The sequence below is a fragment of the Phyllopteryx taeniolatus genome, chromosome 7, assembly GCF_024500385.1.
Source record: "Phyllopteryx taeniolatus isolate TA_2022b chromosome 7, UOR_Ptae_1.2, whole genome shotgun sequence".
Taxonomy (NCBI): domain Eukaryota; kingdom Metazoa; phylum Chordata; class Actinopteri; order Syngnathiformes; family Syngnathidae; genus Phyllopteryx; species Phyllopteryx taeniolatus.
Window position 1 is genome coordinate 568,685 of NC_084508.1, and position 14,652 is coordinate 583,336.

Genomic DNA, 14,652 nt, shown 5'->3' on the forward strand with positions numbered 1-14,652 from the left:
TAACAAATCATACACATTAGTTCATGTATACAACCCTAATATTGACGATCCAGCTTTTATTACACACTTCTTTTCCACGTCTGACCCATTTGTCAGCTAATTCAACAATTATTATAGGTGGTTTTTTTAATATAGCACTTAATCCAACCATAGACCGCTCAAATTAAAAACATACAGAACAAATCACAGTTTTACCGCATATTAGATGAATATATGCATGATTTCGGACTCGCCGACATATAGAGTAAAAAAAATCATACAAAAAGGAATTGACTACTTTCTTACAAATAACTCAGCTGCTCAAAACAGTACTTCCAAAATACATCCAATAACAATCAACAATCATGATCCAATTTCTCTCTGCCTCAAACTTGAATCAAACATGATACCTTCTCTTACCTGGCGCTTTCATACTTTTCTACTGAAAGATCCAGAGTTCGATATATTTGTAAGGAAGGAATGGAAAGCTTTCTTGATATGAATGATTCCACAACTACAGTATATCTCCATCCTCACTTTGGGAAACACAGAAAGCTGTAATTAGAAGCAAAATCATTTCATACTCTTCCTACAAGAAAAAACAAGAACAAAAATTAGAAAGTGAATTGGAGATAAAAATCAAGCAGGTTACAGAAGTAAATGCAATAAATCCGACGGAGCTACTTAGGAACCAACTTTATAATGCTAAACAACAACTTGATTGCAGAGTTCCTACTACAACAGCTAAGATACACAAATTTTGAGCACAATAATAAATCGGGAAAATTTCTCACAAACAAACTTCAACGTAACAAAGAAAAAATACTAATTACAACTTACTCAATCACCACAGGGTATTAATGATATATTCTACAACTACTGCAGTAGCTTATACAGTATTCATGCCACAATAAGCCGAATGAAAATGACGTTGAAACTTTTATCAATCACCTCAATTAACTTCAGAAAGTAAAGAGTTTTTAGATGCTCCATTAACCCTCGCAGAATTACATAAGGCCTTAAACAATATGCCAACAGGTAGAGCTTCAGGCAATGATGGATTGATGGATTTCTGGTCTATACTAGAACCACAACCGCAAAAGGATAAAGGCCTTAATTAGAAACCATACTGTATGAACACAGTCGCAATAAAACTGCTAATGAGACCAGGGAAAGACCCCACTCATCCATCTAATTACCACCCGCTGTCACTAATTAATATGGACATCAAACTCATTTCTAAGGCTTTGGCCTACAGACGAGAAAAAATTCTTCCATCAATGATACATTATGACCAAACAGGTTTTATTAAAGGACGGAGCTCCACCAACAATCTCAGGCGACTGATAAACCTAATAATATGTTCACTGGATCGCAACGTTATACAACTCACCCAAACCAACTGTCACCACAAATGGGGTCACATCACAAAGTTTCACTTTACACAGAGGATCGAGGAAAGGATGCCCACTCTCAAGCCTGCTATTCACACTATTTATTGAACCACTGGCAATAGCGATATGGCAGAACACTAGTAGTAAAGGTATCTGTACTCCTGTCTCAGAACACAAAAATAAATCTTTACGCAGATGTTATCTTTCTTTATTTACAAGAACCCAAGGCTCCCCTGTCGCTCCTCAGGCCTGCTTCCTCCCCTTCTCTCCGTTCCTTGTGTCCCGCTGCGGTCACCTCCTCCTCTTCTCGTGGGGGAGTCGGGTGGTCCCCTGCGGGCTGTGGGACCAGCTGTGGGGTTTTCATCCCTACCAGGCTAGGGGGGGCGGTGTCCACCTCCCACACTTGGGGCTGGGTAGTGGGTGCTGGCTGGAATGTGGGGGGAATCCTGGGATCGGTGCTGCGGGGCTGGGTAGGGCGGCCCTTTGTCTGTGGTTGTCCTGCCTGATGGGCCCGACCTGCAGGAGCCATGCCTCTTAGTCACTCACCCAGCACACACTCACACCATCCATCCATCCATTATCTGAGCCGCTTCTCCTCACTAGGGTCGCGGGCGTGCTGGAGCCTATCCCAGCTGTCATCGGGCAGGAGGCGGGGTACACCCTGAACTGGTTGCCAGCCAATCGCAGGGCACATAGAAACAAACAACCATTCGCACTCACAGTCATGCCTACGGGCAATTTAGAGTCTCCAATTAATGCATGTTTTTGGGATGTGGGAGGAAACCGGAGTGCCCGGAGAAAACCCACGCAGGCACGGGGAGAACATGCAAACTCCACACAGGCGGGGACGGGGATTGAACCCCGCACCTCAGAACTGTGAGGCTGACGCTCTAACCAGTCGGCCACCGTGCCGCCACACTCACACCACTCACTGTAAATATTTTTTTCACAAGTCACATCTGGGCACACACACATATCCAGGGTTTCCCGGGGAACTGGTGTGGGGTCGGGAGGGTGCGGCTGTCGGACCAGGTTTCAGTACGTCAGTCCTGTTTCATGGTCCAGGCGCCCTGACCCTGGGTGTTAGGCAGCAGTGCCTTGCAGGCCTGCCCCCCAGCTCACTGGCCTCTCCAGATTTGAATACAGCACACCTCTCTGAGGACACCGATACACGGGGTAGGGCCAGTGACTGTCAGTCAGGGACCTGGAGTCATAGTAACAGGGGGGAGCTGGGTTTTCACTAGCTTTATGGCGATGCTCCCCCGAGCTGGATTGCTGCTCATGCCCCGCGGCTGCTCCCTGGGTTCCCCCCCGTTATCGTTCCCTTGTCGGGTGCCCCAATCCGCCCTCTTTCCCAAGAAACAAGGGACATCTCACCCTCGGGCTGGGCGGGGACTGGCTGCATCGTGTGCCCTGCGGGTTGGTGGGGGGCATTTTCTTCCTGGGGGGCGGAGCGCCTGGGGATTTGGCTGGGGGCTGCCATTGGGTCCCTGTGGCCTCCGCCGGGTGGCCGGTTGTCGTGGCGCCTCGGTGGGGCCGGCGGACCGCCCTGGGTCCCTCGGTGTGGGACGTGTCCCGTCCGCTGGGCTGTTCTCGGGTGGACTCCTGGACCTGATCCCGCCTCTCGATTGATTGGGTGGGGTCCTCAGCCTCCGCGGTGCAAGCACAGCAATTACAGGACACTTCTGCCAGTCATTGTGCATGCGAAACGATGTTAATTCAGTTGCATGTGTCCACAAGCATACACCCCTGGGACTTTTTCGCTGGGTGTGGGGCCCCTCACTTATTGCGACAAATAACACATTAATATGCGAATTGCTTGGGTATGCCCTCACTCACACTCTGGTTCTATAGACGTTTATAATTCACATAGCCACCACACTTCAGTTGTACAGCTGAGTTCATGACCCTTGTCGTGAATGCTTTCTCTCCTATCCTTGTCCTGTCCTATCTTGTCCTGTACTTCCCTCACAGGGTAGCACTACTGCCCCATACAACACTCATATCTAATGTGTCATTGTTATAGATATCCATCCATACATTTTCTGAGCCGCCTCACAAGGGTCGCGGAGTGCTGGAGCCTATCCCAGCTATCATCGGGCACTAATCGCAGGGCACATAGAAACAAACAACCATTCGCACTCACATTCATACCTACGGGCAATTTAGGGTCTTCAATTAACCTACCATACATGTTTTTGGGATGTGGGAGGAAACCGGAGTGCCCGGAGAAAACCCACGCAGGCACGGGGAGAACATGCAAACTCCACACAGGCGGGGCCGGGATTGAACCACGGTCCTCAGAACTGTGAGGCAGACGCTTTAGCCAGTCGTCCACCGTGCCGCCTTTTTATAGATATATAAGGATTTAATTTTCTCATCTTGTTTACAGTTAGTGCTTGGTCTTTTGTTGTCTTCTTTTCTCACTCCCCTCTAGAAACCTTGTTCTGTTCAACTGATTCAACTCTGATTCTCGCTAAGAAACCACAGCGGTATCTTAAAAACTCCAATGTGGCATAGTAAAACTGTTCCGGCATAACAGGGATACAGATCCTCCATTATCCTTGACCTAACAGCCGAACAGGACAAAAATATAAATAAATACAAGAACCCAAGTCACTACTTCAAACAGTTTTAACCTCATTAAGACATTTTCGCAATTATTAGAATATGCTATCAATTGATTGGTTGGCGACCAGTTCAGGTTGTACCCCGCCTCTTGCCCAAAGTCAGCTGGGATAGGCTCCAGGATGCCTGCGACCCTAGTGAGGATAAGCAGATAGGAAAATGGATGGATGGATGAGAGGGGTGTATTTCGTTTATTTTTTTCTTTTCTTCTGTCTCTCTCACTTTTGAATAACAATGGTGGTTCTTTGCTTGCGCTTCAGTAAGCGTTAACAACTCATGACAACTTGTACCTTTTCCTCTCTTTGCAAAGATTTCTTTCTTTCTTGTACAACCCCAATTCCAATGAAGTTGGGACATTGTGTTAAACATAAATAAAAACAGATTACAATGATTTGCAAATCATGTTCAACCAATATTTAATCGAATGCACTAGATAGGCTCCAGGATGCTTGTGACCCTAGTGAGAATAAGCAGATTAGAAAATGGATGGATGGATGCTATCAATTGGTCAACAATTCTCCTTATCACGACTAACTCGTGGAATCCTGCGGACCAAAATCCAATCTTTCCTATTCCGACAGGGAATATCAAATATCTAGGCATTAATATCTCAGCAAATCTTATAAATTAAACAATCTAAATCATGTACCTCTACTGGAATTTTTTTTAAATTATATAAAACGGAACAGCCTTCCCATCTCACGTTCAGGGCGTATACCTAGGACCGTGGCTTGTAGTGAAAATGAAAACGGCTTGTGGTAAAAATGAAAACGTTTCCTCAAATTAACTATTTTCAATGATTCGATTCAAACCCACGTTAAAATGGTTCCAAATGCTCGACTCTGTCATTTTAATGTCATTTTAACTTTTTAGTCTAAAAATAAGAACAAATTAATTAGTCTATCTACCCTTCAGAAAGGTAAAATAGAAGGGGGACTTGACGCACCCAAGTTCAAACACAATTACTTAGCTAGCCAAGTACAGGACCTCATTAAATGGTTCCATCCAAATGTTGAACAACAATCTCGGCTGGAACTAGAACAGATGCACTGCAATAGCCCCAAATTTTCAGAGCTCCCATTTATCAGTACAAGTCTCAAACGCCACAATTTTTTAAGAATCTGATTATTGCAGCGACTTTATCAACTTGGTAGAAAAGTCAAGAAACCACACAACCTCAGTCAACTCCATATGATTGCGCCCCAATCTGGCACAATCTCGATTTTGAGATTAACAAAATACCCTTTTACTGCAGCATATGGGAACAAAGTGGAATTGACCGCCGATATCACTTAAAACTAATGCATTCAAGTCATGTGAAAGCTTATTCCAAGAGTTTCAAATTAGAGGTGGTAACTTCCTTCAATAATATAAAGTAAGGACAGCAATCCTAAAAAGATTCTCAACACACGTGATTACGTTAGAACTACCTGTTTTTTTCAGAAAATAGTGGAACTACTCCCACAAAACAAAAAACTCCTTTCAAAAGTACGTAAATTAATCACAAGTACTTATTCAATACACTTACCAATCGCAGAATGGGAAATAGACCTCTGAGTGTCTGCTGACAATGATTATTGGGTGCAAATCTGCAGAAATACATTCTCAATGACAAAAAAAACCATTCATTTACAGCTAATCCAATTCAAAGTACTCCATAGATCACACATTATCCAATATTGTATGCATAAAATAGGCTATTCAAAATCAAACATATGCACTCATTCTACTGAAAATGCTCCAGACACTTATTTTCATGCTCTTTGGCATTGTACTCCTGTACAGCACTTCTGGTCACTAGTTACACAGAAACTCACCTCAGTTTTGGACTGTAGGATTCCTATTTCTCCTAATCTTTGTCTATTGGGTAAAAAGTATAGATCTTCCCAATAAACATGGTCAACCAATATTAAAAAACAATAGTTAAACTTGAACGATAAACAAGCTATCAACATTAACCAATTGCAAAATCTTGTCATAGAGTATATAACACTAGAAAATATCTCTGCTAAACATAATAACCAAATGGATAACTTTAAGAAAAACTGGTCACCTTTCATTTTAATGGTGAACCTTGAACTTTGATTCTTGTTTGCCTGGGAAAGAATCTCATACAGAAATGAAATGTAATGTGTCATGTAAATGTAATGTAATGTGACTGAATCCTATTTTCTCATTTTCGACTCTTGTGCACGCCATAGGGTCACTTGCATGCTCTTGAACCCCTATCCTTCTGGATCCGCGAGGTGGGCCTCTGGGGATGCTGGGCCTGTTTCCCCCGCCTCCTCTTGAGCCTGGTTGTGTACATGTTGCCCTCTTGGGGAGTGCTGATCCCAAGGCTGCTCTCAGTCCCTGGGTGCCGGGGAGGTGCCTGCTGGCCCCACTCCGGGGGCCTTGTCCTGGTCTCAGGGTGGGGGACTGGGGGCCGTGCTGCTGCACCCCGGGCCTGTGTCCTCCTCTTCCCTCTCCCTGGAGCGCGCTGCCATGGTCGTCCCCCCTCTCTCGCTCGGGCTGTATGGGGTCCCCGGCTGACTTTGGGCCTATGGTAGGGTGTCGCCGCTTCCTGCCTTGGACGGTCCCACCTTCAGTGCCCTGTTCTGGTCGCTGGGGGATGGTCGGGCTGCCCCCCTTTTCTCTGTGGTTTTCCAGCTGGTCGGGCCGGGCCAGCAGGAGTCTAGCCTTCACACACACTGCACATTTTTATTACTGACACTGTACATATTTTGCACATTGGCACATTCACATCTCATTCGGGGTCCCCTGAGGGACTGGGTGAGGGGTGTTGATGCGGATGCCGGGCTGGGTACGGGCACATCTGTGCTGGTCTCCAGTCTGGTCGCCCCCCACCCCCCACATTCTCTGCCCCGTCAGTGAGGGAGGGCAATGTCGGGCCACGTTGGGTGGGGGGGATTGTGTATGGGGGGCGGTGGTCCGGTACCCGTGCCCCTGCCTTTGGGACTGGTTGGGGTGCTTCGGTTGGGCTAAGGGACCTCTCTGGGTCCTAGGGAGTGGGTGGCGTCCCGATGGCTAGGTCCCCCGCAGGATGGGCTCGCTGGCCCATCTGGCCCCCACCTCCCCTTGTGGGTGGAGGGGGCCAGGCCCACCCTTGGTCAATGTGCCAGCTCAGCAACTCCATATACCTGTTGACTAACCTGTATGTGATATGGTGTTCATTCAATAATAAGTTCCATAGACATGCTATAGGCTTTAATTGTGCTGAGACAACTAATAATAACTAATAATGTTTTGTCTTTTTGTCTTGAGTTTGTTGTCACATTTCTGTCGGGCCAATTATATATTACTCGTGCACTCACTGAAGTAGTCTCGCCACTCTGCACTATTTGCATATCTGTTGTTGACCAATACTGGCCACTCATGCCAGAGTAGCATCTGCTCCATTTGCACACTGCAACGGACTATTGTTATATTAGTCATTCGAACTGCTCTAAGTGCAAGAGGACTCTGCATCTTTTGCACAATTGTCAAAAAAAAAAAAAAAAAAAAAATGTACCGGCATTACCAGATAACTAGCAACCCTTTATTGGTCAGTGACTGTTTTTGTCAATGTCTTTATGTCTCAAAAGTGTTCTCTGTCAATTGACTGTCTGTTGTCGTACTCGAGCGGCTCCAATTACCGGAGACAAATTCCTTGTCTGTTTTTTGGACATACTTGGCAAATAAAGATGATTCTGATTCTGATAATAATAACACATGTTATATTAAGATATAAACTCACAGGTTCTTACTGGTATTTAGACACTATAAAAAGCATCCCACTGCACCAATCATCAGTACCACTGTCTTGCTCATTTCCCACATCCTTTCCTGTCCTCTCTCATCTTGTTCTATTGGTCTAGTTGTTGCATGTCCTCACCGGGTGTCCCCCCACTCCACAAAAAAAAAACACGATTTGACTGTTACTTGTGGTCAAATATCTAAACTAACTATTATTCTGCTGTGGTTCGCACCCCTTTTCCCCTTGTCTGTTCTGTCCCTCTGTAGGTCCCCTAAAACCCTTTCTGTCTGGCTGCATTGCCAATAAACATCAGAATAATTAAAAAATAAGCATAGGGAGTATTTCAAACTCCCCTGTGGCATAGCAAAAGTGTTCCAGCACAAAAGGCACATAGATCCACCATTCTGCATGGCCATGCAGGTGAACAGGACAAGTTAAAAAATATAAATAAATAAAAAAAGTAAAAAAAACGTAAATGCTGAAGCAAACATTAAAAAGTGAAGAAGATTTGACTTTTTTTTTTTAATAATCGAAACATGCATCAGGTTAATGTCAGGTTCAAACAACCTAGAACATTTAATAAATAAACAAGGAATGAAGACAAGAGATGGTTTATATACTCTCGAGGAGAACGATTAGAGTTGATCGCAGTTACAAACTCCTACCGCTCTGAACTCACTCTGTCGATCCCCCTCTTTTTATTTTCTTAGGGCGGTTCCTAGTTACACAGCTGTTGCTGCTATAAAGTTGGGGGAGCACATAGCAGCAACGTGTAAACAGACTCACAGACAACTTCAATTTACATGATACAATTAACATTATACTCAATCAACATTATTCTGCAAAATGCATGCTTTGAAATAGGATTAGAGTAAACATGAGATAACTTATATACTTTTATTCTGACAGTTAATTTACTTGATACATGGTATTATAGATTTTAACTGTGTAGCTGCTTTCCACATATACAATAATTCAAATTACGACTCAGTACATAAATTGGAACAGTTTAATTGTGTTTTTAATGAAGGCATTAACTTGAATTTAGGGGCCCCATTAAATCTTGCATGGCAGTATGAAGTGAGCATATTCAGGAATTATTGTGGTTGTACTGTTCATAAAACGAGTTGTTCCTAAATTTCCATTTGTTCACGGGCACCTCACATACTTTAGATTTCATGTTTATTGTCTAGTATTGATGTTTCTGACTTGTAAGTGAAGGCATCATTTGTGGATTGATTTTCTTGTGTTTCTTGAATGTGCAACAGTGAAGTTGGATTTACACTATCTTTTTATGTCACAAAGACGCAATTTACACAACTTTAAAACGCTGCCTTATATTGTATAATGGCAGACATGGGTGTTGACTGTTACATACTGTATCTTTGTTGAGTTTGCAATGATGCAATTTACACAACTAAAGAATGCTGAAATACGCTGCTAAAAAAAACGTGCAGCCAATCATCATCGGAGAGGGGTGTGTGTTTGTGTGCGTGCGTGCGGTTGTGCGTGTGTTGCAGGGAGGTACAGTACGTGCAAATCACCTGACTCGAAAACCATTCTGTGAATATTGAGAAATAGTCTCTTGAGTCTTAATACATCAAATCCCAAACTCATTTCAATCCTTACTGAGTATGGTATTGGTGTTATATTTTGTCCTGTTGAGATCTATTTATACTTTATTTTGTCATTACTAAATGTAAAACACAATGCTCTTTCCAACTCAGGTAAGTATTAACTATTCTTTTTGATGTGGCCAATAAGTTCTGTTGTTATTTATCTCACATTATTGCCATTTTTAAAACTGTATAAAAAAATAATTGCCCCCCCCCCCCTCTTTTCTTTCTGTGCTTCAAATATTTTTAGGCCTGTTTCAAAGGGCCATCACCCAGAGTGGCACAGCGCTGTCAAGCTGGGCTGTTAGCTTCCAGCCAGCTAAGTATGCTAGAACCCTGGCCCGCAAAGTTGGCTGTAATCTTGAGGACACAGTCGAGCTCGTGGCGTGTCTTCAGAGAAAACATTACAAAGAGTTGGTGGATCAAGACATCCAGCCAGCACGGTACCACATTGCCTTTGGACCTGTTATTGATGGTGATGTAATCCCTGATGACCCGCAGATACTCATGGAGCAAGGTACAACACATTTTAGACTTGACTATTGGGTTGATTATTCAGTCTTCGCTCAATATTGTCCCTAGTACTTGATGTACAAATTATACCAATTTTTTTAGTAGAATATATTCTTACTCCTCCATGAGCCTTCATCTTGCCATGGTGGAGCAGTTTCTGTCACCCAGGGCAAACAGGCCCGAAGTGAGGGGCCAGACAAAGCATGGCTCAGAAGCCGCTATGACGAAGAAAATGTCTGGAACAATTTTTTCCTCACCCGGATACGGGTCACTGGGTCCCCCCTTTTGGGCCAAGCCTGTATGTGGGGCCTGGTGGTCCCAAAGAGGCAATGGGCGTCCCCCTTCCCACGGGTTCACCACCTCTGTCATGGGCAGTTGTGTGGTTTCAATGGTTGCTGAGACAAAAACTTGGGCTTGGGAGGAGTTCAGTGAGGCCATCAAGAACGATATCCAAATGGCTTCGAGGAAATTCTGGTCCACCATGGGGCGGCCCCGGGAGGGGGAAGCAGTGCACCATCATCACTCTCTATATTGGGATGGGGGACTGCTGACTTGGATAAGGGACGTTGTGGGTCATTGGGAAGATTACTTCAAAGACCTAATTGCACCTACACGCCTTCCAATGAGGAAGCAGAGTATAGGGAGTCTGAGGTGGGCTCTCCTTTCGCTGAGGTTGAGGTCACCGAGGTGGCTAAAAAGTTCTTTGGTGGCAGGGCCCCGGGGGTGGAAGATACATGCCAGGAGGTCCTCAAAGGCTCTGGATATTGTGGGGCGGTCTTAGTTGACTAGCCTCTGCAAAATCGCATAAATATTGGAGAGTGCCTCTGGAATGGCAGACTGGGGTTGGTGATCCCCCTTTTTAAGAGGTGGGACTAAAAGGTGTCTTCCAACTACAGGGGTCACACTCTTAAATCTTTCCTGGTAAGGTCTATTCCACGATTCTGGGGCCTTATTCATGCTACAGAAGAGCGCCGTGGATGCATGCGTTCTTCTATGGGAGCTGTGGTTGAGAATGCTCCACACATTGTACAGTATAATATGTCTCCAGTAATGCTAGCAATACGAGTATCCATAATTGTGTGTCTTCCCCGTTAATTGAAGATAATTCTTGTCTGTGGGCCGTGACACGTTTTGTGGTGTTGATTTTTATGTGAAACCATTTATTTTTATTTCCATGTGAAACCATTTATTTTTATTTCTGAGACTGATCTTCTCTGTGATCGATAGAATCAACAGCAGTGGTTAAATTTGACGTCCCCACGTCATTTTTTTCCCCATTGTTGGTGACTCATGCATTCATTGTTGCAAACAGTATTTTTTTCTTTGTTTCTGTAACTCACAAAGTTAAGTGACAGATTGGTTACATTCACACTTTGGTTTCAAATTACTCAAAGTTTTTTCTGCCCTTTTTTGGAGGGATCCAATCCCCGCGTCCTTGAAAGGATTGTTGCTCCCATATATGGGCAGTTGGAGGAATTTCACAATGCAATAAGGCTCAGCGTGCGCGATCTCGGCAGTTTAGAACAAGTGAGATTTGTCAGCACACATTGCATACTGATTTGAGTGCGACATGTGTCCGCAAGTTTACTTAATATGGATTTTCTTGTGCCTGCGTAACAAATTTATTACCTGCTCTACGCACTCTGTGATAAATGAGGCCCCAGGAATGGATGGTCTGTTGAAAGAGTCAACCTCAGAAATCAGGGGAAGCAGTGGGTTTTTTGTTCAGTGCAAACTGTAGGCCTTGATAAAACCTTGATAAATGTAGAGGGTTGCATCAGGAAGGGCATCTGGCTTAAAACTTTGCCAAACAAATATGCATCCAAAGAATTCCATACCAGATTGGTCGTGGCCCAGGTTGACAACGTCCGCCACCGGTGCAGTTAACCTACAGGGTGTCGGTGGAAATTCAGCTACTGTGGGTCGAAGGTGAAGGAGAGGTAGAAAGCAGGTTCCGAGGCAGAAAGTCAAGAGGAAAACCCAGAGCCTAAAACTGATTGTGGGGATTTTTAATATTGGGACTATGATGGGAAAAGCTTGGGAGTTGGTTGACATAATGAGAAATGAGGAGAAACATGAGACATGAGGAGAAAGGTTGATATATTTTGTGTCCAGGAGAGCAGGTGGAAAGCCAGTAAGGCTAGAAGTTTAGGGGCAGGGTTCAAATTATTTTACCATGGTGTAGATGTGAAGAGAAATTAAGTAAAGGTTATTTTAAAGGAAGCGTTAGCTAAGAATGTCTTGGAGGTGAAAAGAGTTACAGATCGAGTGATGAGGCTGAAACTTGAAATTAAGGGTGTTATGTATAATGTGATTAGTGGCTATGCCCCACAGATAGGATGTGACCTAGAGGTAAGAGAGATTTCTCTAGCTAGACGAAGTATTTCTGAACATCCCAGACAGAGAAAGAGTCATGATTGGTGGAGATTGAAAGGGACATGTTGGTGAAGGAAACAGGGGTGATGAAGAAGTGATGGGTAAGTACGGCATCCAGGAAAGGAACTTGGAGGAACAAATGGTGGTAGGCTTTGCAAAAAGGATGGAAATCACTGGAGTGAAGACTTTCTTCCAGAAGAGGCAGGAACATTGGGGGACCTATAAGAGCAGAGGTAGACGCATGCAGGTGGATTACATCTTGTGCAGACGATGTAATCTGAAGGAGGCTATTGACTGTAAGGTAGTGGTAGGGGAGAGTCTGGCTGGAGATCATAGGATGGTGGCATGTAAGATGACTCTGGTGGTGGGGAGGAAGACTAAAGGACAAAGGCAGAGCAGAGAACCATGTGGTTGAAGCTGAGAAAAAAAGATTGTTGTGCGGCTTTTCGAGAAAAGGTGAGACAGGCTCTCGGTGGACAGGAGGAGCTTCCAGCAGACTGGACCACTACAACTAAGGTAATCAGAGAGAGAAGCAGGAGAGTACTTGATGTATCTACCATGGTGTAGATGTGAAGAGAAATTAAGTAGAGGTTATTTTAAAGGAAGCGTTAGGGGAGAAGGACACTTAGTGGTGGAACCTTAGGAAATACAGGAAATCATAAGGAAGGAGGTTAGCAAAGAAGAAGTGGGACACTGAGAGGATTGAGGAGAGGAGAAAGGAATCCATGTAGATGCGACATAGGGCGAAGGTAGAGGTGCAAAAGGCCAAACAAGAGTCATATGATGACCTGTATGCCAGGTTGGACACGAAAGAAGGAGAAAAAGATCTACAGGCCTGACAGAGGTCTAGAGATGGGAAGGATCTGGTGTAGTTTAGGGTGATTAAGGATTGAGATGGAAATGTGTTGACCGGTATCAGTAGTATGCTGGATAGATGGAAAGCATACCTTGAGGAGTTGATGAATGAGGAAAATGAGAGAGAAGGAAGAGTAGAAGAGGCAAGTGTGGTGGACCAGGAAGTTGCAATGACTACTATGGGGGAAGTTCGAAAGGCATTAAAAAGGATAAAAAATGGAAAGGCAGTTGCTCCTAATGACATTCCTGTGGAGGTTATGGAAGCATCTAGGAGAGGTGGCTGTGGAGCTTTTGACCAGCTTGTTCAACAGAATTCTAGCGGGTGAGAAGATGCCTGAGGAATGGAGGAAAGGTGTGCTGGTACCTATTTTTAAGAACAAGGGTGATGTGCAGAGCTATGGGAACTATAGAGGTATAAAGTTGATGAGTCACACAATAAAGATATGGGGAAAGGTATTGGAGGCTAGACTCAGGACAGAAGTGAGTATTTACGAGCAACAGTATGGTTTCATGCCAAGAAAGAGTACCATAGATGCTTTATTTGGCTTGAGGGTGTTGATGGAGAAGTACAGAGAAGGTCAGAATGAGTTACATTGTTAGATCTTGAGAAAGCCATTGACAGACTACCGAGAGAGGAACTGTGGTACTGCATGCGGAAGTCTGGAGTGGCAGGGAAGTATGTTAGAATAGTAAAGGACATGTATGAGGGCAGCAGAACAGCGATGAGGTGTGTTGTAGGTGTCACGCAGGAGTGTAAGGTGGCGGTGGGACTGTGCCCATGATGAACCATGATGTGAGAAGATGACATTGGGTCTGCAGTGAAAGCAGGGAGCAGGTGGAGGAACAGAAAGGTGGAGGCATGCACTGGAAAGGAGAGGAATGAAGCCGAAGTAAGACAAAATATATGTGCATGAATGAGAGGGGTGGAGGGGAAGAGTGAGGCTACAGGTAGAAGAGATAGCAAGTACTTTAAATACTTAGCGTAAACAGTCCAGAGCAATGGGGAGTGTGTTAAGGAAGTGAAGAGGAGGTTGGAACGGGTGGAGGAAGGTGTCAGGTGTATTATGTGACAGAAGAGTCTCGGTTAGGATGAAGGGCAACGTTTATAAGACAGTGGTGAAGTCAGCCATGGTGTACAGATGAGAGACTGAAGAGATAACAGGAAGCAGAACTGGCGGTGGCGGAAATGAAGATGTTGAATTTCTCTCTCGGACTCACCATGTTGGATAGGATTAGAAATGAGCTCATCAGTTGGACGGCCAAGGTTAGATGTTTTGGAGACAAATTTGGAATTCGATGATTTGGACACATCCAGAGGAGAGATAGTGAGTATATTGGTAGAAGGATGATGAGAGTGGAGCTGCCAGGCAAGAGAGCTCAAGGAAGACCAAAGAGAAGATTGATAGAGGTAGCGAGGGAAGACATGAGGGCATTTGGTGTTAGAGGGGAGGATGTAGGAGATAGGCTTACATGGAAAAGGATGACACGCTGTGGCGACCCATAACAAGACAAGCCGAAAGGAAGCGAAGAGGAAGATGGTCCAGTGGACTAGTTT

At 44.5% G+C, this 14,652-nt stretch overlaps 1 protein-coding gene across 5 annotated transcripts in view; it reads left to right on the plus strand.

Annotated features, from left to right (window-relative positions):
- The window catches only part of nlgn1 (neuroligin 1), a 345,371-nt gene that overhangs the window by 232,732 nt on the left and 97,987 nt on the right, over nucleotides 1-14,652 (plus strand). For all 5 annotated transcript variants that reach the window (XM_061780578.1, XM_061780580.1, XM_061780579.1 and 2 more), the window contains one exon: nucleotides 9,604-9,870. In XM_061780578.1, the coding sequence (XP_061636562.1) occupies nucleotides 9,604-9,870 (267 nt within the window). The remainder of the gene's footprint in view (nucleotides 1-9,603; nucleotides 9,871-14,652) is intronic.